The sequence below is a fragment of the Fusarium redolens genome (assembly GCF_020744475.1).
Source record: "Fusarium redolens strain MPI-CAGE-AT-0023 chromosome Unknown BKA55scaffold_22, whole genome shotgun sequence".
In the NCBI taxonomy this organism is placed as follows: domain Eukaryota; kingdom Fungi; phylum Ascomycota; class Sordariomycetes; order Hypocreales; family Nectriaceae; genus Fusarium; species Fusarium redolens.
The window spans coordinates 440,283-459,954 of record NW_025763685.1 but is presented as its reverse complement, the minus strand read 5'-3'; the positions used below and the strand labels follow the sequence as shown (position 1 = coordinate 459,954).

Sequence of the window (19,672 nt, the reverse complement as noted above, 5' to 3'; positions counted from 1 at the left end):
AGTACCTCAATCACACTTCCCATGAAGCCTGGAGCATATCAACCCCGCGAAATAGTTCTCTGAAGAGTATGGCTATAGGTAAGTCATGGTTCTATTCCCAATGTGTTTATAACTGTGAATTGCCCTGTATGTCGAGCTGTGAGTGAACATTTACTTCCCGACCAAGGGACAGCCCTCTGTTGTTTGAACTGATGATGGATTTCTTTGTGGCTTATGCAGAGTGATATCTTGGCCGGGATTATTCGATTAACGCCACATAAGCCATACCATGTTGTTACTGCAGTAAGTAGTTAGCTCTAGTACGTGCCCAGGGCCTGCCGGCTAGGGCGGCATGTAGAAACACTGTGGATTAAGCCTTGGGCGTATTATCTTCAAAGCGATTAATACAGCGTACTGCCTTTCTCGTTATTAGGGCTTTCAGAGAAGGGCGGTAAGTTCCGAAAAGTTGCCTTAATTAATTATTGTAATTATTTCCGATTACAAGTGCGTTTCTAGTAAGTCCTTAGTAGTACAAATTGTATATTTAATAAGCTTAAAGCTATTAAGTCTAGAAGTAAAGTATATATAATTCATTCTTTAAAGATTATTAAACATCTTATAATAACTATTTACTAATGCCTCTAGGCTTAAATAAGGGAAATAATTAATTAATTTATTAAATATATATATATTACTACTACCTAAATTTATACTTTTAATATAAATATTATTTAAGTTTTTATTTAATTTACTTATATTATTAAAAAGATGCTTTTTATTTTAGATAATACTAGGATATATAGGGCTATTTATTAAGTAAATATATTATAACACTAATAGTTATATTTTATATACTATTTATTTTATATACCTTATATTTTATATTACTTATATATAGTTATAATAAGATAAGATATTTTATTAATATTAAAAGCTTTAATCTTAAATATTAAAGTAATATAAGTACTTATATATAAAATTATCTTATTAAAAGCCAAGCTTTAAAATCTTTAAAATTTATATAAGATATTAAGTTAATATTAAAAAATAAAAAAATAAAAATTATAAAAAAAAGGGTTTATAATTATATAAGAAATATTATAAGTAATTAAGTAAATAAATATTAATATATAAGTTATAGCTAAATTATTAAAGAATAATTATTAAAAAGAATTAAAAAAAATTAAGTAATAAATATTATAATATATATAATAAGGCTAGGTATAATATAAGAACTTATTAAGTAATTCTTAAGTTTTTAAAAATAAATTTAATAATTAAAAGAGGATCTTTATAACTTATAGGTTTAATAAAGAGGGTTAATTTATAGGTTAAGTAGGAAAAGTACTTAATATATTTATTTAATTAATATATTTATTTAGTATATTTTATTTTTAATTAATATAATTAAAATCTCCTTTACTTATTATTATATAATACTTGAGTTAATAATTATATTAAAAGTATATATATAGTTTATTAATTATTATATAAATTATTCCTAGTAAGGCTTTAATCATAATAGCGCTCTTATAATTACCTATATACAATATACCTTAAGGTATATAAGATAATGCTTAAATTAGTCTGACTTTATATATATTATGCCTAGTACATGTAATTAAACCTGGGTATAGCTATAATATTATATAGTTAATAGGCTCTCCTAAATATCTAGGCATATATGGACTAAAATAAAAGGCTGTTTTAATAAAGCAAATTATTCCAAGGTAGGCAAAATTAATCTTTACAGCTTTAGAAAATAACTATATTAGTAATCTGGCTAAATAGTTTAACTTTGCAGTTTAGTAACTAAGGGGAAAAAATACAATAAAAAAGGACAAGTTATTTATTATTTATATATAATTTATACAGGGGTAGCTAGGACTAATTATATAATAAGGCAACTAGGCGGCTTAGAATTACAATCTGTTTATATTAATAAGTATATTTATATAAGGGTTTACATAACGTCTAGGCTGGGAAGCTGTGATTAACTAGGGGGTGTAGTATTAACGCCACTATTGTCCAAAACGACTTTTAGTTAGCCATAGTTAGTCGAGATTGCTTGCTAATAAAGCTGGACAAGGGGAAAGAGCGCTGGGAAAACCCTAACTGTCCCTGACCTTCTACTTTATGCTAGTTAATAAGAGGTTACATAGTCCTCTTAAAGCACCTAGTATTAAGGATAAACTAAGAAAGCTATTTTAGAACTAGTATAAAAATTAACTTTTAAATACTTTAATAAAAAGTATATTTCTTATATTATTAGAATTTATCTCTTTTACCTTTATTTAGAATGCTATATAGTTATATTATATTGCCCCCCCTTATATACTCTAAGCCAGGTAATTTAAACTTTTATTATATTATACTATATAAAGCATTATACTTCCCTCTAGACACTACTAAGAGTTGTTTCAGCTTCTCCAACACAACTATAGATCTGGATGCCACGTATAACAGCCAGGCTAAGGTTAGCTAGGACTTTCTACAAACTGCATATAAATCCCAATAGTTGCAAGATAAGACTACTAACCATTTTGCCTGGTAATAAAAGATAACCTATAGTATACACTTTATTATATGTTTCACTTAATAAGGAGCCAATATATAAAGCTCTTTTATATGTTTGGGGAGATCCGGCCTACCGCAGGCGCATTCTAATCTATAATCGGAAAACCAAGGTTGTAGATAACGTAGAAATCGCAATTCGTTATCTAAGGCTTAGAAACAGGCCACAGACAGTCTAGCTTAACGCTATATATATAAATTAGGCTAATATAAAGGAACGGAAACATCAAGCTCAGCTTATAGGGCTTATTACATCTTAAAGTCTCTGGCCGCAGGCAAGTTACTAGATGCCTACACTCTCTTTATAGTTAAAGTCTACTTCTAATCACTTTTTAGCCGGCCTTAGAGTACCCGTGTATAGGTTGTATAAGAACTCGCCAAGGCCCAGAGAGATCCACTAATTAGGTGCAGACATATATAACTTCCTTGGTCCACGTTTATTCGGGGCTACACTGCCCTCAGACATAGCACCTCTTCCTGTATATTATCACCAGATAATACACAGAGCCTAGGAAGGGCCCTACCAATCCCAGCTAGCATTCCAGATAATCAGATACAAGGTTTTAATAATCTCAACTAGATTCAAGAATATTTTCTCGCTAAAGGAGGACTCCCGCTTCAGCACATACTATACCTAACCATAGATCTAAAAGCCATAGATTAACAAGATAAGATATACGCTGTCCTAGGCCCCCTCGACAAGCATAATAAAGGCTTTATACAACCTAACTACCGAAAACCTATTTAAAAGGTATATATAGAAGCTATAGCTGCCCTTCTTCAGAGGGCTAGAAACCTTTAGCCAGCCTGCTTATTTGCATTCTCTCGGCCTAACTCAAAGCAGATGCCATCCTAGGTACCAGACTTTTCAAACCAAAAGAGAGATATCCCTGATAATCCTCTCGCGTTCTACAACGGCGCTAATAGCGCCTTAGGTCAGAGAGGCTCCTACATATCTATAACCAAGGATACAGCACCCCTGTCAACTAACAGGCTCTATATCAACCGCATTAATAACATAGTGCCTACTAGCATTCAGGAAGAATTAATAAAGCACTAAAAGAAGTATAATCTGCCTCTATCAGGAATAGAGCAAGTCGTGCTAAATAAGATAAACTTAGTAACTAAGGCAGCTGGCTTAATAAGGCTTAGAGAAAGCGAGACTCTCTGGCAGATATTGGTTGCAAATCGCACTTCCGCTGCGCCTGCTAAGACTAAGAATTCAATATGCTACGGTCACATGTATGAGGTGATTCGAGGATATGCAAGGTGCCGGATAATTCTGCCAAGGCATTAGACGACTCCATGGATCCAGTACATAAGTATACTGGTCCGTATTGATACATACTGGCGGCAGTCTTACTAGGTCATTCCGTTTCTATAATACAAAACGGCCTTATAGGCATTGGCCTCCCTGGAGTAACAAAAGGAGATATAGTCGCCGTACTTTGCGGGGCAGGCTCCCTTTTATCTTAAGGCCTTATAGAAATATATATAAAATAATTAGCCCATCCTACGTCTCAGGGATCACGTCTGGTAATATAGTAGACCAGGCTTTAAGGAGTAGGTATCTATCCCCTATGAAGTTTATAATATACTACACTATATCTCTATTATCTATCTAATTTTTAGTAAAAGAGGAGATTTTACTACCTTTTATTAGCTAGTTTATTCTTTTAATATAATTTATATAGCTAATTTTACTTTTATAATATAAAGCAATACTACTTTTTAGGCACTTATATATAAATTAATATCTTAATTATATAAGTTTTATAATTATATTATAAGAATATAATAATATTATAAAAATGTAATAATATTATAAAAATATAATAGTATTAGAAAAATATAATAATATTATATTTAATTGCTTTTTTATTATATAAGGCTATAAACTCTAACTAGAATCTGGATAAAAGATGTAAGGAAGATAAGGATAAGCCTAGTAACTGTGATTATAAAGATAAGGATAAAGATAAAGATAAGTTCTGTAAAAGATGGTTGGCCTCTGGACTTAGAGGATTGTTAACTTTGAGGTCGCGTATGTCGAAACCTGTATCGTGAATGCGTAGACGTATAATCTGCTGCTTTAATGGTGATGATGAGCGTGATGGATAGGATGAGGCGCTGGAACCCGATATTGACGACGCCTTTGACGGGCTGCGCCTAGGGGTTGCCTTATCTCGAGGTCTCCTAATAGGCGTTTTATCAGGGTCAGCAGGGTCTAGCCGTAGTTGTTTCCTGCCAGTTGGCATCTTATCTATATCATTAGAGATAGTTAGTAGAGGACTTGGCGGTTAGGAGGCTTTGCGTTTATTACGGGTCTTGGGCTGCGATGATGATTAAAATTGCACTGGTACGTATTCGAATGATTCAGGTAAATATTTGATCTATGCGAAAACTCGTGAATCTGGCATTTTACTGTATAATTGCTGGTTATATTGAATTGTGCTTGTCTTGCGTCTGTTGTTTGTTTTGATGGAGTACCCCTCTTTGACGCAGCAACGCCACGTGAATGCCTTTAATAACTTCAATAGTTAAAGAAAGAGTTCTAAATATTACCTGAATGGTGTATCGATATAAGCTTCAGCATAGAGACAAATAGATAAGATATTATCAATTACGCCGAATGTCGTACCACCGACCGAGGCGATTAAAACATTCACATGCCATTCTGATTGGCTAAAAGATCAAAACAAAACATCAGGTGCCGAAGGCCGAATTCACGAGACCTGGGGACCCCAGATTCTCCAGAATGTTTCGATGCGCTCCAATCAAGATGAATCTCGCTAGTCAATGTAAGGGGAACGCCCCGGACCTAGAGCTTAGCGCGTGGAGCTTCCAGCGACACATGACGCGGGGAAAGACTCTTGCGCGAGTTGTCAATTGGTGCGCTACCTTGAAGGCTAGGGATATTACAATTCAGGGCAGTCGAACGAGTTTCTGAGAGGTTTATTGGCGCGTCAAGTTGAAGGTTTAAAACTAGTTGGGCATTACGAGTCTTGTTTAGGTTGGACTGAACGGTGGCATTGTGCGACGTTTGGAAATTATGGATTAGCTTAAAGTTTAGAGAACTTTGGGAAATGCAACTCCTAACCGGGAAGGGCATGCTGCCATGATGCCAAGATATTTAAACAGACATTCATCCGCCTTTCTTGACCTTGAGCAGATCACTTCATCCATACATTTCACAGTATTCTCTTGAACATGCTTGGCATCAAAGCTTCCCTGTTATTAACGTGCTTGGCTTTCCTCAGCCCTGCATCATGCAGAGCCATTGAGGAACGGGCCGTCGCGGATCATGCCGTTACGTTCCAGACCATTTACAAGCCTCCCTCCAACTACAACACTCCCAAGACGCTGTACGGTCGTAATGTGCAGCTTGCTGATGGAACCATCCTTGCAACATGGTGAGTCAATCCGGATGATCCGGTCAAGCCCTAGCTAACATAAGACAGGGAGAACTACAGCCCTGAACCACCGCTGGTCTACTTCCCCATCTACCAGAGCAAAGACAAGGGATCAACCTGGGCGCCTCTGTCCAATGTGACGGATACAAAGAACGGCTGGGGTCTTCGCTACCAGCCATTCCTTTACGTCTTACCTCAAGCCATCGGCAATCTCGCCAAGGGAACTATCCTCCTTGCTGGAAATAGTATCCCCACTGATCTCAGCAAGACCAAGATCGACCTCTACGCTTCTACCGACAGCGGCAAGACCTGGAAGTACGTCTCCAACATCGCCACTGGAGGAAAGGCCGTTCCCAACAATGGCGAGACTCCTGTTTGGGAACCTTTCCTCATGGTTTACAACAACAAGCTCGTGTGCTACTACTCCGATCAGCGCGACCCCTCATATGGTCAGAAGTTGGTTCACCAGACCTCCAGCGACGGCGTTACCTGGGATGCTGTTGTCAACGATGTTCGAGGAACTGCTTACTCTCAGCGTCCTGGCATGACAACCGTCGCCAAGCTTCCTAACGGAAAGTGGATGATGACGTTCGAGTACGGCGGAGGAGCTTCACCCAACAACGCCGCCTTCCCTGTTTACTACCGTATCTCCGACTCTCCTCTCACCTTCGACAGTGCGTCCAACCAGATCCTTACAGCTGGTAGCCGTGCGCCTAGCTCCTCGCCTTATCTTACCTGGTCTCCCTCTGGTGGATCCAGCGGCTCCTTGATTGTTACTGCCAACAGTGATAATGGCATTTATATCAATACGAACCTTGGCGCTTCGGGCTCCTGGGTTTACTATGATATTCCTCAGCCTGGTGCTTATTCGCGACAGGCTATGGTTATGGACAACCCTGATTGGTTATATGTTATGAGTGCTGGATATCTCAATGGTGATAACTGGGTTACTGACAGCGTCTTTAAACTTCCCAACCTGTCTTAGGTACGTTGGAACTAGTTCTTCTCTCTGAGAGACGAAGATGGGTCAGATAGTGGCTAGCGGTATTTAATTCATGAATCATGAGAATCTTCATCACGGCAACAATGAAACTCCCTATAGCAGACCTTATTCACGCTCGCATGACAGCTTCTTGTTCGAGATATAGCGCCTTGGCATTAGTCAGTCCGTGGTCTGACTTTACAACCAACAACATAAATAAAATTAATTCATCGCTAACGTTTCCCAAAAGATGTGATAAGTCCCCACTTTGTGGAAAATTCGGCGATACTCTAGGCAGAAGCCGACTCCATAGAACAGAACCAACAGACGTGAACTAATATGTTCAGATAACAAATAAGACTGCGTGTATTTCCACCTTCTGATCCTTCTTGTGTGTAATTTCTCTTCTTTCATCCATATCCTTATCCATTTCAAAATGAGGGTCTTCAGTTTCGCCATAAATCTTGCCCGGTTTCTTTGGGCCAACGTCAAATCAGTTTGCCGTGCTGCAAAGAGTGTTATGTGGATGCTGCTCCCATTCTACGGACTCACATTATTACTCGGATTCATCCAAGGCTTTATCCTCGCCCCGTGGTACACCGCAACCCTAGAGCAGTACGGTCGCTTCCTTGTGAATAATCTTATGGAGGTCAAGATTATGGAGTATTTTGATGAGCCTTTTGACAGTTGGGGGAATGTCGCACCTGTATTTCACATACCACAAATCAAGAACCCGCTCAAGTGGACTGCTCAATTAGGAATTGTCAGACCTGGGGACTCGGGTTCAGAGAATGTGGAAGCACTGGCAACTCTGAGCGATCTATATCGAAGAACGCGTCGCTATTCGAGGGCACCGCAATGGCATCACTGGATTTATCTGTCAGCGCAGCAAGAGCCTTGGAGACAACCTGACGGCCCGGTTCTGCATGACCCTTGGGATAAAGCGTTCGTGGAGCTCTTGGAGTATAGGGACAAGCATGATACCATGGGGCGATCAAACTTCCTTTATGTATCATGCCCAAAGAACTTTCTCTGCGGATCCTGGCGCGTTACTGCTCCGGCACTGCTGCACTTCACTACCGAGGGGAAGAAAAGCCGAGCGTCTAAGAGATCACCTGAGCTGCCAAATCATGCATCTGTTAACGTACGAGTGTTCGAACTACCCCTACGCGAAACAGCCATACCCGGTGTCTTCCCAAGCCATTTTGAGCAGATGAGGTCTCTCACGGCAAGCAACTCAACCTTCTGGGGAACAAAAGATACATACTCCCATTTCGATCAAGTTCTTGGCCAAGCAGTTCCAATGCTCAGGGAAGTAGAAAAAGCATATCCGTGGACCTACGGCTTGCTGGTCAAGGCGGAAGACAAATGGACGCACCTATGGGCGATGGAAGATACAGCCCTGCTAATGATTGTCCGTATACTGTCTATTGCGTCTTCTGCAGTTCCAACATACCTTTTCAAGTTCGCCTCGCTACGCTGGTCAGACAGTCCGGGGCCTGGACCAGAGCATAAGAGCAAAGATCCCCTGGCGCAAACGCTTCAAAGCTTGGTAGATATTTTGAGCGAGGAAGATAAAGAGAAGTTTAGAAAGACGGATCGTGGTAGAAGAATATTGGCATTGGCAGAGTCAGGGCTTGAGAGGGATGAGTGGAATACTAGGGAAGAAGTTCTCAAGGATATATCTGATGCGATGGGGTTAGATGAGCATGAACAGATAGAGGATTTGTGAGTGACAGTATACAGATGCACTACCTTGATTGTAAATATTATTCCCTATTTCCTATTTCCTCCAGCGCAGGTGAAGACAGGCCATTTTATCAGAGGTAATTCCGTAGTCTAGTGGATGAAACATTAGAGCCCGATTGGCGCTGTAACAACAGTAACTGTTATAGAGTAGCAGTCATTCTTGAGTATCATGAGCCGGGCAGTAATGAGATGCCTTGTGCGTATTTCCGTAAGGATTCCAGGTTAAAATCCATCACTGCAAACTCCCCATCTAGATTCGCCATTATAACACGATCCCCAGAAAACGTAAATTGGTGAGAACGGTGTACGGCCGGGATCAGGAGGAAATTGCAGGTAGCTGAACTACCAACATTCGTGTAACGGATCCAACCTTCTGAAAGCGAGATTGGCAAGTCGGCATGCTGCCAATCTCGTCGTTTCCATGGGCCATCGAAGGGGTCTATGCACCATTGAATACCATGCCAGCTCAGGCCGATGGCCAGTCTCTCAGATGTAGATTCTTTTAAGAAGCATACTTCGGAAGACTGGGTGGATACCGAGATATCAAGTGCTCTCAACTGAGGATCTAATGTAAGTAGGGACAGTGACCTGTCTATGCTGTCTACTTTAGGCGTACTACTTAGGGATATAATCGATACTTATATAGTTCTGGGGCATATATCTCCAGTCAATAAGATATATGCTACTTAGACCAAGTAAAATATATATAAATTATTTATGTATTAGATTTCTTAAGCTAGACTAGTTGGATCATTGAAGTAATTAACAGCATTGATATCTGAGAATAATTATGATATGACTGAATTTGCTTTAGATCCTCTCCATCATGAAAGGATGGTTCTTTTATAGCAGTTAATGCAAGGCCTGCAGCAAGGAATGGCTCGAGCATGTCTTGTATTGGCCTGTGAAAACATAGCTAGCCTTAATTAGATCACTGCTAGAGAGGCCCTTAGACAGCCTATAGTTATGGGAGAACTTACAGACGGGCATGGTTGTCCTCTGATTGCCTCGGTATCCTGAGACGAAACGCAAGCGACACGTGACTCAACACGGGGTGGCCTCTTTTAAGGGCCTTTTTGCACGCCGGCTCAGCTTTGGCTTAGTTATTCATCAGCTCCCTCTAGCTGCGCAGCAGCCTAATGGCCTTTCTTGTTTCCAATTCTGGGCTCTTAAGCTCTGAGCATTTCCGACGCCACGTATGTGTAACTCTCACGAAGGTAATAGCAACCGCAACTAGGGAGTCAGCCTCCGGCCTCCTTTTAGGACCAGGATCTCAGTATTTAATTATTTAATAGAAATCCTAGAACTTAGCTATAATTAAATCTTTCTCTGTCTAGAAGCAGTAGGCTCTATTATAAGGTTCCTTAGTCTTAAGAATAGGCTGCATTAGGTTAGTAAGTAATTTATAAGTTTTATATATTATGCCTATTTCCTCTTAGCTTTATAAAGTAAATATAATAATAATAAATAAAGCTTAGCTAAAAGAATAAGTAAATTAACTAAGTAAATAATAACTATTTTCTTTAGGCACTATTAAAACACCTATTACCTATATTAATACTTATTAAAGGTATCTAAGGCACTTATTTTATATATTAACTAGACCCTTTAGCTTAAGCCCTTTTTTAGATATATTTAATATATATATATTCCTCTTAATAATACTATATTCCCTATTATTATCTTTCTAGCAAATAACTGCTCTAGCGCAAGGTCTTGTTTTCTATATTTAAAAGGTATAGTTAAACTGAATTAGAATTATTATAATCAAAAGTAATACATTAACAGATAGGCTTTAATCTAATAATTACTATTTATGTTCTAGATATAGTCTAAAAGGTTAACTAGAGCTGGCTTCCAGTTAGCGGCCTTATCCTCCAAAGACACATCAAAGAGGCTTGTTCCCTGGAGGTAGATATCCTAGGCCGACTAGTTTAAGGATTGGGGCTCTACCTGATCTTACCGTTGATGTTACAGAGGCCACTGTCCAGGGGCATCTGAGATCACTGGTAGGTGAGGTTGTCCTCTCCCAGGCAGTCTATCCTGATGACAGCGTTATTGACGCAGATATGATGGGAGAATTTCAAGATAGACCTTATGGTATTTATGAAGGGTATTGATTTCTGTGTTACTGACGAATATGAACTTCTTTCTTGGCTGAGTTGAGATTGTAAGTGATTGAGAGAGTTGAAATGGATAATGAAGGTGCGTATTCGCAGATTTGGCCTATCTGCCCCTTGGGTGCTTCGCACTTAATTCCAAGCGCTAGAACTGGGTTTCTTAAATCGATTTCGCTATTAGCGCTAATATTCCCGCTTAATCGAGTACAATTCCCCCGAGGACCAAAGAGACTACCGGACAAATCGACGCGACCCAGGCATAGAGTAGGTGAGAGAAATGAGAGGTGTCCGATTTAAAAGACGAAAACCAACGTCCAATATCAGTTTAGCATGTCTAAAGGATCAGCCAACACCATAAATGTCGCCAAGAGAAGACTAAGCCCATCCAATGCAAGTAGCATAGCCAGACCGTCGTCATCAGGGCCAGATAGACGACTCCGTCTCTCTCAGACGTCAGGAAGACGTCGATTGCGGCGGACTTAGAGCAGGTGCCGCTGGTGGTGTCTGTGGTACTTGACTCGGGGATTATGGGACTATCTTCTAGGAGGGCGCTTGATGTGGCCAAGCAGGGACCGTCTGGTCTCAGGAGGCACCACATCGAAGCGGTTTTTCTTTTGGAGGTAGAGAAGTGGGCTGAATAACAAAGTTAGTATTATCACGACAGGCCCACTCCTCTCTGTTGGCCTGGTGAAAAGGGGCAGGGTTGTCTGTATGCTTTCAATGTTTCCGGCTGGCCGTTTTTCCAGACTAGATACTGACCGACGATTGTCATACCTATCGCCAGCGTGTCAATCTTAGGGCCATTTCTAGGTCTTTAAGACCTAATAGCTTATTATTAACCTAATTTAGATTAATTAAATTAATATAAAACCTCTCTTTTATATAACTAATTAACTAAATTAAATTATAATTAAAAATAGCTACCTTAATAAGGTTAAATCTACCTTATAATAAGAAGTTCTTTATAATAATAGTAATTATTATATATATTATATAGAGTTCTTCTTTATTAGCTGCCTCTAAGGCAGGCCTAATAGCTAGATTAAGATTATAGCTAGTTATATAGTAGGTATAATTATATAGCTATAGGCTATTTTATATAATAGGTATTAAGGCAGTATAGCTATTATACTATTAGTAAGAAGGGTTAGAAGGGAAAGTTAGGTTAGATAATATACTTTAAAAGTATAATAGATAAATTAGATATAGTATTCCTTTAGATAGGTTAAAGGAAGAAGGTTAATCTAGCTACTAAGATATAATTAATATTAGTATTACTTAATTAAGGTAGTAATTATATTATTAAGGCAAATTAACCTTATCTAACTCTGACTTTTATAATAATAGCCTAATTTAAAGGTCTTACTATTTAAATTATTAATTAGAAAGTTAAAAAGCTTAATAGCCTTATATAAGGCTAAAGGTAAGGGGAAAAAGAAATATACTTATTATAACGTAGTTGATAAGCGAGTTAGCCAGACAAGGGAGTTAGCCAGCATACTGTACAGCGAATAATAGCTTACCCTATAGCATTTTAAAGCTTAAATAAATTAGCTAAAAATTAAATAAAAGCTTTTCTTAAAATAGTATAGTTAGCTTTATTAAAAAGTATTTTTAAAAGATTTTTTAGTATTTTAATTTATATAGAAAACCTTAAAATACAGTGTATTCTACAGTGTAAATAGACTTTAAGGTTTAGAGCTATATAGGATTTTTTTGAAAATCTAGGAAAATTAATATGGCTTACTTTAGGACTTATATATATACTCTCTAGATCTTAGCTATTTTAAGCTTAATTTGAATTTTAAAGAATTATTTAAAAAATAGCTTTCAAGGTGAAAAATATACTGGCTAACTCACTTATCTGGCTAACTCGCTTATCAACTACGTTATATATTATATTAAGTATTAAGTTATATTTCTAGAATCTCCTTTTAAGTCTTTATAGATTTATATACATTATGTTAATATTAAATAAATATCACCTAGTTAATCATAGAGTAAAATGGCAGTATATAATCGAGGTAGTTGGGGTCGATCCGGAATGTGTCGGGACTTTTGCCGACCCACTGTAGTCAATTATGGCCTGACCATGCACTTCAACAGTAAGCAATAACCAAAGCCAGCAGAAGCAGGGATACTCATCATTAACAACTCGCTAAACGCACCGCTATAGGCTCGTTATCGCGCTGCTCTGCCTGAGCCTAAAACTGCAGTAAATCACATGTAATCTTCCCTCCTGGCTTTGTTTTTTGTCTCCATCAACGTGAATTCTCGAGAAAGATGACACTAACAAATTCTATCCACCTTAGGCTTCAGGCTCCGGCCCACGGAAAAATCAGGTCAACAATTCTGGATTGATACTTGGTATTCCCTCACCGCTCTCCCTCATCATATTTAATTCCCCTCCTTTAAATTTTCCTCCCGCCTGCTAGCTCTTTAGCCAATCGCAAAAATGCCGCACTGGGCAGGGCCGCCTTCGTTGCGCGGCTGTGCCCGCTGTGCGCAGTCCGTATAAGCATGTCGGCGACAACAAACCCATGTCCCGCAGTACTCGAAGCTTATTAGGTAAATCTGCACATGAAAAGTGACTGAAGATTGCAGTGAAAATGATACCTTCCGGATCTGCCTCTTTTGAACAAGCTAACTGCAAATATGGTAACGAAATACTCTGTGGCCATTGGATGGAGGGCTCAATTCATTCGGCCATTGCCACATGCACAAGACCTACAGGGACGTTCCCTAATTGGAGCTATCGCGCGCCCGAAGGGCAGGGTCCTCAGGGTCCTGTCATTTGATTGCCCTGCATTGGGTTGGATTCTGCTTAAGAAGCCCCCCGTTAGGATCCCCGAACGGCCAGCAGAGAAAGGCCGACTCCGTGCTTCCCTCGAGGGTTGTCCAGAGATTCCCGTTTGCGAAAACCCAAATTTGAATATAGCATGTAGAAGAGACCTAGCAACAGACGTAGAAAGAAAACACCCAGATGGAAGAGGTCTAAAAGGAAGTGGCTCGAGAGGAAGAGGAAGCAAAAGGAGAAAGGATCTAGTAAGAAGACCTATGTTTTCCTCTAAGCACCCTCGCCATGCCTATATTGAGTAACAGATCCGTCCGCATGCCGAGAAATCTAGAATGACCGACCTGTCAGGGGTGTTGTTCTGTCTAATAGCGGCACAGTGCATGAGGTGGATCGCCGGGTAATACTCTTTTAGTCGTCGTCAGATGATCTAGTTATCTGCCTGGGACTATTGGTACCTGTCAGACCATGCTATTACATGATCATAACCTCTCATGAGCAGCTTTTCCATGCTACGGCAGATTCCAGGCGTGATGGCTAGATAGTTATTCTTAGAGCCGGTATTCTTAAAGCACCTCGAGCCCTCATAATCTACCTATTTATTCTCTCTATCTTCTTATATCCCAGAGCGAGTAACATAGTTTCATCCCAAGCCACCAAAGTTACTCTCACCTATATTGACTATCCTATTCAAGACTTTACTATGAAGTTTACTGCATCCCTCTTCGCGATCTTAGCCGCCACATCGGTCCTCGCCAATGGGGTCTCGCCGGCGTCAGAGGGCGATCTCGACGTCTTAACAAGCAGAGCCACCGATTGGGGCAAGTGCAACGGAACCTCCTGCAAGGTTAATGGCAAGAACTATGGATGCACCAAGGGAAAGGTAATAAATATACTGGCCTAGAGACCCGACGGTGAAGGAACAAAACTTGTTACTGACGTAAGCTCTGGCTAGTGTACTGTTCAGAGTGGCGGTGGCGATGGAAAAGCGTGCTCCAAGTTGGGCGGTTCTATCTGCTGTCCTGGCGGAAGGATGAAGGGCAAGAAGTGCCCTTAAAGCCATGGCAGAGTAGCTATGGTAACGAGGCTGCTTCCTAGCCAAGGTAATTGCCGAGTATACTTTGAGCAATATACTCTGACGCTAACTGTCTACGCTAGCTTGAAGAATAAGGGGAGGAAGGTTAGGGAGATTTGGGTTTGTTTAGAGGTTCCACATAAGCTAGTTTGGGCTCAAAGACAGATTCCGTCTGTAACGGGTGGGCGTTACGCTACCACGTGTGTCATGCCCTAAGAACCATTCGCAGGCGATTCTGTCACAATCGTCCATACAAATGGGATATTGTTGTCAGGCACTACGTGTATTCGGTCCATTGATCCAGATTCGTATATTCATCTTGTGTTCTGTTGAATTCTGCCCCTTAGAGGTTTTCCCATTTCGGTTGTAATCTTAAAGTATCCCTGCTTGTAGGCCATCACCCGAAGTGACTATTGCCATAAGTATTGTCGTCGCGATTTCATCTTGCTGAAGTCTCGAATAAAGTTTGCGTAGAGAAGAACTCACCATTTTCATCCAATAGGCTCGCTTTCCCAGCACCGCAGGTGTGGTTACCCTGCTTAAACCGCAGTAATCATTTGTGATAATGTATGACAATTCAATTTTAAACGGTGAACGCATGAGCGGTAAAATGGGGACAAAAACCGCGTACCTAACGAAACAAGATTGTAGGTCCAGATAGACATTACCGTTGCACAAACGTAATACCTGGCAATACAAACCTCAAGGACTATGGCTCCTCGACCGGTTTCCGCAAAACATGCCCGGGAACGTGACCGACTGAAAGCCAAAGCCTAACCTTACGCCTGGCCTTGACCCTATCCTAACCCTAGGTCTACTCAAGTATTAAAGACAGAAACGGGCCCCGTTTCCGCTTCTCGGCCAATTAGAGCCATTTATTTTCAACAAGGGTATGACGAGCTGAAACGGGGCCCGTTTTCGCGTTGAGTAGGTCTCTGTTTTCTTTAGCGTGGTTTTATTTTATATGTGTTTTCCATTGGATTCAGACCTGTATCCGCCGCGCAGCTTGGATAGAGATCTGTCACAAAGCATAGCCGTATCCAAAAGAAAAAAAATCTCACATAGAACGGGTCTCATATTATCTATCATATTCCAAATCTGAGAGTTTCCTATATTAGACATAACTTGGCATAATCTGGTAAGAAGATATTATAGCGTCCAACTTCCTCAAGTAGTCGAGCTCATAATCAACAGCAAGGTCGTCCTGAACCCAAATCTGTTGGAGAATATTCTGCAGTCCATGAAAACTCCTCAAAGTCGAGGTTCTCATTGCTCTTTCAATATGCTCGAGAATCCTCATTCTCTGCTCATCTGTCCGAGCCTCGCATCCAATAATCAGCAATGGAAAGGCCAGATTGAAGGTCTTCAGATCGTCAAGAAGTACATGGGCCTTCTCAACCATGGCATCAATTTGAGGGGAGGTTCCTGAAAAGTTCCGCGATGCTCTTTTGAGGTAAATTAGAGCGGCTAGCTTCAAAAGATCCATTGTAGCCACCCAGGCTGTGCTCAAGTCGGACATAGTATCAGGTATACCTTTCGGTGCTAACGGGACAACACTGGTTATTTTGTTTTCAAGGCAACGCAAGGAATTTTCGTATTCGTCGCTGTGGTATAGTGAGTCTGTTGGTTTTCGAATCATGTCGAACATATTATATAAATGCCGAAGAAGTTCATGTGAACAGTGCGATGCTGTTTTGACCTGTCTCATATTAGATAAATGATTCCGTGCACGATATGAACTTGCTATTATTCAGCCTAACCTTTCGTGAGTGGCAGGTTTCTCGGTCCACAGATGCGAAATTTCTGACTCCTCTGGTAGACTCTCCATTTAGATACCAATGTCGGTGGCTAAACCGGCTCATGACCATATGATACTCTACCCAGTCTAGAAGTCTGGAAACTTCGCCTTGAAAACTTTGGCTGTCAAGGCCTGCCTTGTCGATCAAAGTTCTGGCTTCACTCAAATGGCCTAGAATTTAGAATCCAGTTTAGCAATGCCCTTGAAGAATCAGGCCACCCGTTCCATGAAAAGGCAGCAGAAGAACTAACACCGTAGACCAGATTTATCGTTCTAGGCGCGGCAAGTAGAAATAAATAGACCAGACTTCACTTACAGAACCATAGCGATAATGTATTTGGTATTCCGAGCATCTGAAACGCTGGTGAGTGGTTGTTTGAAAGAAGACATAGACCCATGCTTGAGCATACCTCAAGGTGGCACAGTATCATATTCGCCGCAATATGTTGGAAGACCGTGGGAATTTCAACACAGTGTTTGCTAGATATGATCAGTGTGCGTAGAGCGCGCGCTTTGAACCGAAAAACTGATGCTTGCAAACCATGCCGGTGGAACGACGAAAGCGCCAACGCCGATTGTAACACCGCCACAGAAGACGGCGAACTATCTGACAGAGCTAAACGCAACAAAAGGCTCAAGAACTCGCTCTTGTCCGATTCGAAAATAGCCAGGGCAGACGATGCCGTACAAATAACTGCACGTGTTAGCTTGGCAAGATTTTACAAGTAGTATTATATTTACAGTGATCAATAAGTTCTCGGTCCTCATAACCTAGGTTTGTTGGGAGCCATGATAGGGCCATCGATGGATTGAGTCTTTGAAAGACATATCCCGTATGACTAACAAATCCTATTCGCTGGAGCATTAGCTTAGCGACAGGCAAAGTCCGTGAGGGAGTAAAACCTTGATTCATCTGCAGGTAGTCATGGAGCTGGATATCCCATGACGTCGCATTGACAAAGCTCGTCTGGGAGAAACGTTTTGCAGTGCCAACTACATCGTGCACGGAATGGGTCAAGCTCCGCTTCTTGTTGATAGCCTTTGGCCACGACAGCCGCAACCCATAATGACATGGCCTATTCGACCGAGCACACCTGGCACAACGGGGGCGGACGCGATTGCACACTGCTCTGGAGTCTGTGGCGCGTCAGTAACTAGCCCCCTCGATACATGTCACTTGGACCGGAACCAATAGCATACCTCTGCAAGCCCAGCACTGATTCACATGCATGACGTCCCAAGTGAAGTTCCCTCCAACGTCTTGAGTGTGTAAGCTGAGAATTGTTCAGCATTTCACACAAAAAGTTGCCAGTTTTCTCCTTTAGCACCGAGATGACAAACGCGCCCAGCTGGGGGATTCCAAGGGGCGGCTGAAACCACTTATAAAGCCCACACTACTCCCGCACCACGGCTTACTAATGCCCGCGCATCGTCTGCATTCAGAAGAACGGCAACTTTCGTGTAGTTTACAGCGGATCCCCGGTCACACACCCGCACCTCGGCTTACTAATGCCCGCGCATCGTCTGCATTCAGAAGAAAGGCAACTTTCGCGTAGTTTACAGCGAACCCCCGGTCACACACCCGCTGACATTATACCAACAAGAGCAGAGTAGATTTGAAGTCGAAAAGCGAGCATACAAGGCTCCAATGATGAGTCCAAATCTATATAAGTACACGCACGATTGCTCCTCTTTCAGGTTCGTCAACACTTAGAACGACGTCTTAGAATCATCCTACAGTCAATCAATCTCACTTTTATACACGATAAAATTTCAGTTACAATGTCCTCTTACGTGATTTCGGGAGTCTCTCGTGGCATTGGCGTACGCTCTCATCCTGCTTCATGGACAAGACTCATCACTAATACAAAGAATCCGTCATGTAGTTCGAGCTTCTCCGCCAGCTCTCTGAAAACCCAGCCAACTCCGTCTTCGGGCTCGTCCGCAACAAAGCCGCCGTCGAGGCCAAGGTTGCCGCTGAAATCGGACGGAGCAATATCTACATTATTCAGGCCGACACTACGGACCCGGATGCATTGAAGGTAAGCGAGCGAGTAGTGCGTCATACTGAGGTGGAAACTGACTCAAAGGTTTTCTAGAAAGCAGCCCAAGTTGTTTCGGAGAAAACAAACGGCACCCTTGATTATATCATCGCCTGTGCCGCGCTTCAAGCTAAGACTGCCTTGGTCGGCCTTGATACTCTGTAGGTTCTCGGTGGGAGGATCAACGTCCCTGGTATAGTTATTTGAGACTAATTCTTCCACAGGATCCAGGATCCAAAGGCACTGGAAGAATATTTGATTGAACACTTCCGAGTCAACACCATCGGCCCCGTCCACCTATTCAGTATTTTCATGCCCCTGATTTTGAAGGGTCGCGCAAAGAAAGTGATTGCCATCTCCACCGGTATCTCGGACACTGAGATGACACTCAAGGCCGATATATATCAAGCCGTGGCTTATTCAATGAGTAAGGCAGCTCTGAATATGGCCGTTGCCAAGTTCAGTGCCGTCTACCGTGAGAAGGGTGTCCTTGTCATGGCAATTTGCCCTGGCGCGGTAGACACCGGTAGTCTGCAGATCGGTATGTAGTCGTCTGAACAACTAAAATGGTGCGCTTTTTGCTGACGTTTAGATAGAAACCGAGGAGGAAGGAAAGTTGGCTATGGCTATGTTTCAAAAGTTCAAGGACTATTCACCCACCTTCCAAGGACCTGCCAAGCTAGGCGTCAGCGTCGAGTCGGTCTTGGCTCTCGTGAATAAGGCTACTGTTGACGGTGGTTATGCAGGCGTCTTTATCTCACACACAGAGAAAAAGCCATACCTTTGAGAATCTATACTAAGAAGCCTTAAGGCTTGTTGAAAACGTTTTTATATAGATTTATTTCATAGATTCACGTTAATGAAAAGAAATGCTTACTATCAATATTCTGTCTCGAGAAGTGTTGGAAAAATCCGGGAATCCCCCTTATCTTAGGATTCAGACTATTAGTCTGAAAGTCCTAGATTTAAAGTTTACAATCTTAGATAAAATTATCTAGAGATATAAACCCAAGAAGAACTCTTATCTTAATAATAACAGGCGTGGTATTCCTTTAGGTGGGTTGAAGGAAGAAGGTGGATCTAGCTGCTGAGAGGTAACTGGTATTTGTACTGCTTGGTTAAGGCAGCAATCGCGTCATTGAGGCA

The 19,672-nt window shown here is 41.1% G+C and overlaps 5 protein-coding genes across 5 annotated transcripts; 4 read left to right on the top strand and 1 right to left on the bottom strand.

The window, feature by feature from the left end:
• Positions 1-5,736: 5,736 nt before the first annotated feature.
• Positions 5,737-7,011, top strand: BKA55DRAFT_625763 (putative arabinanase). Its single transcript, XM_046196840.1, has 2 exons — positions 5,737-5,966; positions 6,015-7,011. Exons 1-2 carry the CDS (start codon positions 5,764-5,766, stop codon positions 6,949-6,951), a joined length of 1,140 nt encoding a protein of 379 aa, XP_046043201.1. The 5' UTR covers positions 5,737-5,763; the 3' UTR covers positions 6,952-7,011.
• A 373-nt stretch (positions 7,012-7,384) lies between these two features.
• On the top strand, positions 7,385-8,680 carry BKA55DRAFT_696497 (uncharacterized protein; the record flags this gene model as incomplete). Its single annotated transcript, XM_046200263.1, has 1 exon — positions 7,385-8,680. The coding sequence occupies one exon, from the start codon at positions 7,385-7,387 to the stop codon at positions 8,678-8,680; it is 1,296 nt and encodes a 431-aa protein (XP_046043200.1).
• Positions 8,681-14,126: 5,446 nt separating this feature from the next.
• BKA55DRAFT_625758 (uncharacterized protein) lies at positions 14,127-14,818 on the top strand. Its single transcript, XM_046196839.1, has 3 exons — positions 14,127-14,494; positions 14,567-14,714; positions 14,770-14,818. Exons 1-2 carry the CDS (start codon positions 14,315-14,317, stop codon positions 14,666-14,668), a joined length of 282 nt encoding a protein of 93 aa, XP_046043199.1. The 5' UTR covers positions 14,127-14,314; the 3' UTR covers positions 14,669-14,714; positions 14,770-14,818.
• Positions 14,819-15,742: 924 nt separating this feature from the next.
• BKA55DRAFT_654562 (fungal-specific transcription factor domain-containing protein) lies at positions 15,743-17,466 on the bottom strand. Its single transcript, XM_046197398.1, has 6 exons — positions 17,388-17,466; positions 17,226-17,333; positions 16,895-17,178; positions 16,801-16,837; positions 16,447-16,655; positions 15,743-16,385 (listed from the first exon to the last, which is right to left on the bottom strand). Exons 1-6 carry the CDS (start codon positions 17,395-17,397, stop codon positions 15,801-15,803), a joined length of 1,233 nt encoding a protein of 410 aa, XP_046043198.1. The 5' UTR covers positions 17,398-17,466; the 3' UTR covers positions 15,743-15,800.
• Positions 17,467-18,266: 800 nt separating this feature from the next.
• On the top strand, positions 18,267-19,313 carry BKA55DRAFT_525547 (putative carbonyl reductase; the record flags this gene model as incomplete). Its single annotated transcript, XM_046188766.1, has 5 exons — positions 18,267-18,308; positions 18,371-18,526; positions 18,584-18,687; positions 18,751-19,067; positions 19,123-19,313. The coding sequence occupies 5 exons, from the start codon at positions 18,267-18,269 to the stop codon at positions 19,311-19,313; spliced, it is 810 nt and encodes a 269-aa protein (XP_046043197.1).
• Between the last annotated feature and the right edge of the window lie 359 nt (positions 19,314-19,672).

What these genes read in the sequence shown, in the direction of transcription:
- BKA55DRAFT_654562 (XM_046197398.1), bottom strand. An exon ending in CCGAGAACTTATTGATCACT is followed by an intron (nt 17,179 to 17,225) that starts GTAAATATAATA and finishes TAACACGTGCAG; the next exon opens with TTATTTGTACGGCATCGTCT. An exon ending in TGATACTGTGCCACCTTGAG is followed by an intron (nt 16,838 to 16,894) that starts GTATGCTCAAGC and finishes CCAGCGTTTCAG; the next exon opens with ATGCTCGGAATACCAAATAC.
- BKA55DRAFT_625758 (XM_046196839.1), top strand. Translation starts at nt 14,315, where the DNA reads ATGAAGTTTACTGCATCCCTCTTCGCGATCTTAGCCGCCACATCGGTC. An exon ending in ATGGATGCACCAAGGGAAAG is followed by an intron (nt 14,495 to 14,566) that starts GTAATAAATATA and finishes AGCTCTGGCTAG; the next exon opens with TGTACTGTTCAGAGTGGCGG.
- BKA55DRAFT_625763 (XM_046196840.1), top strand. Translation starts at nt 5,764, where the DNA reads ATGCTTGGCATCAAAGCTTCCCTGTTATTAACGTGCTTGGCTTTCCTC. An exon ending in GGAACCATCCTTGCAACATG is followed by an intron (nt 5,967 to 6,014) that starts GTGAGTCAATCC and finishes AACATAAGACAG; the next exon opens with GGAGAACTACAGCCCTGAAC.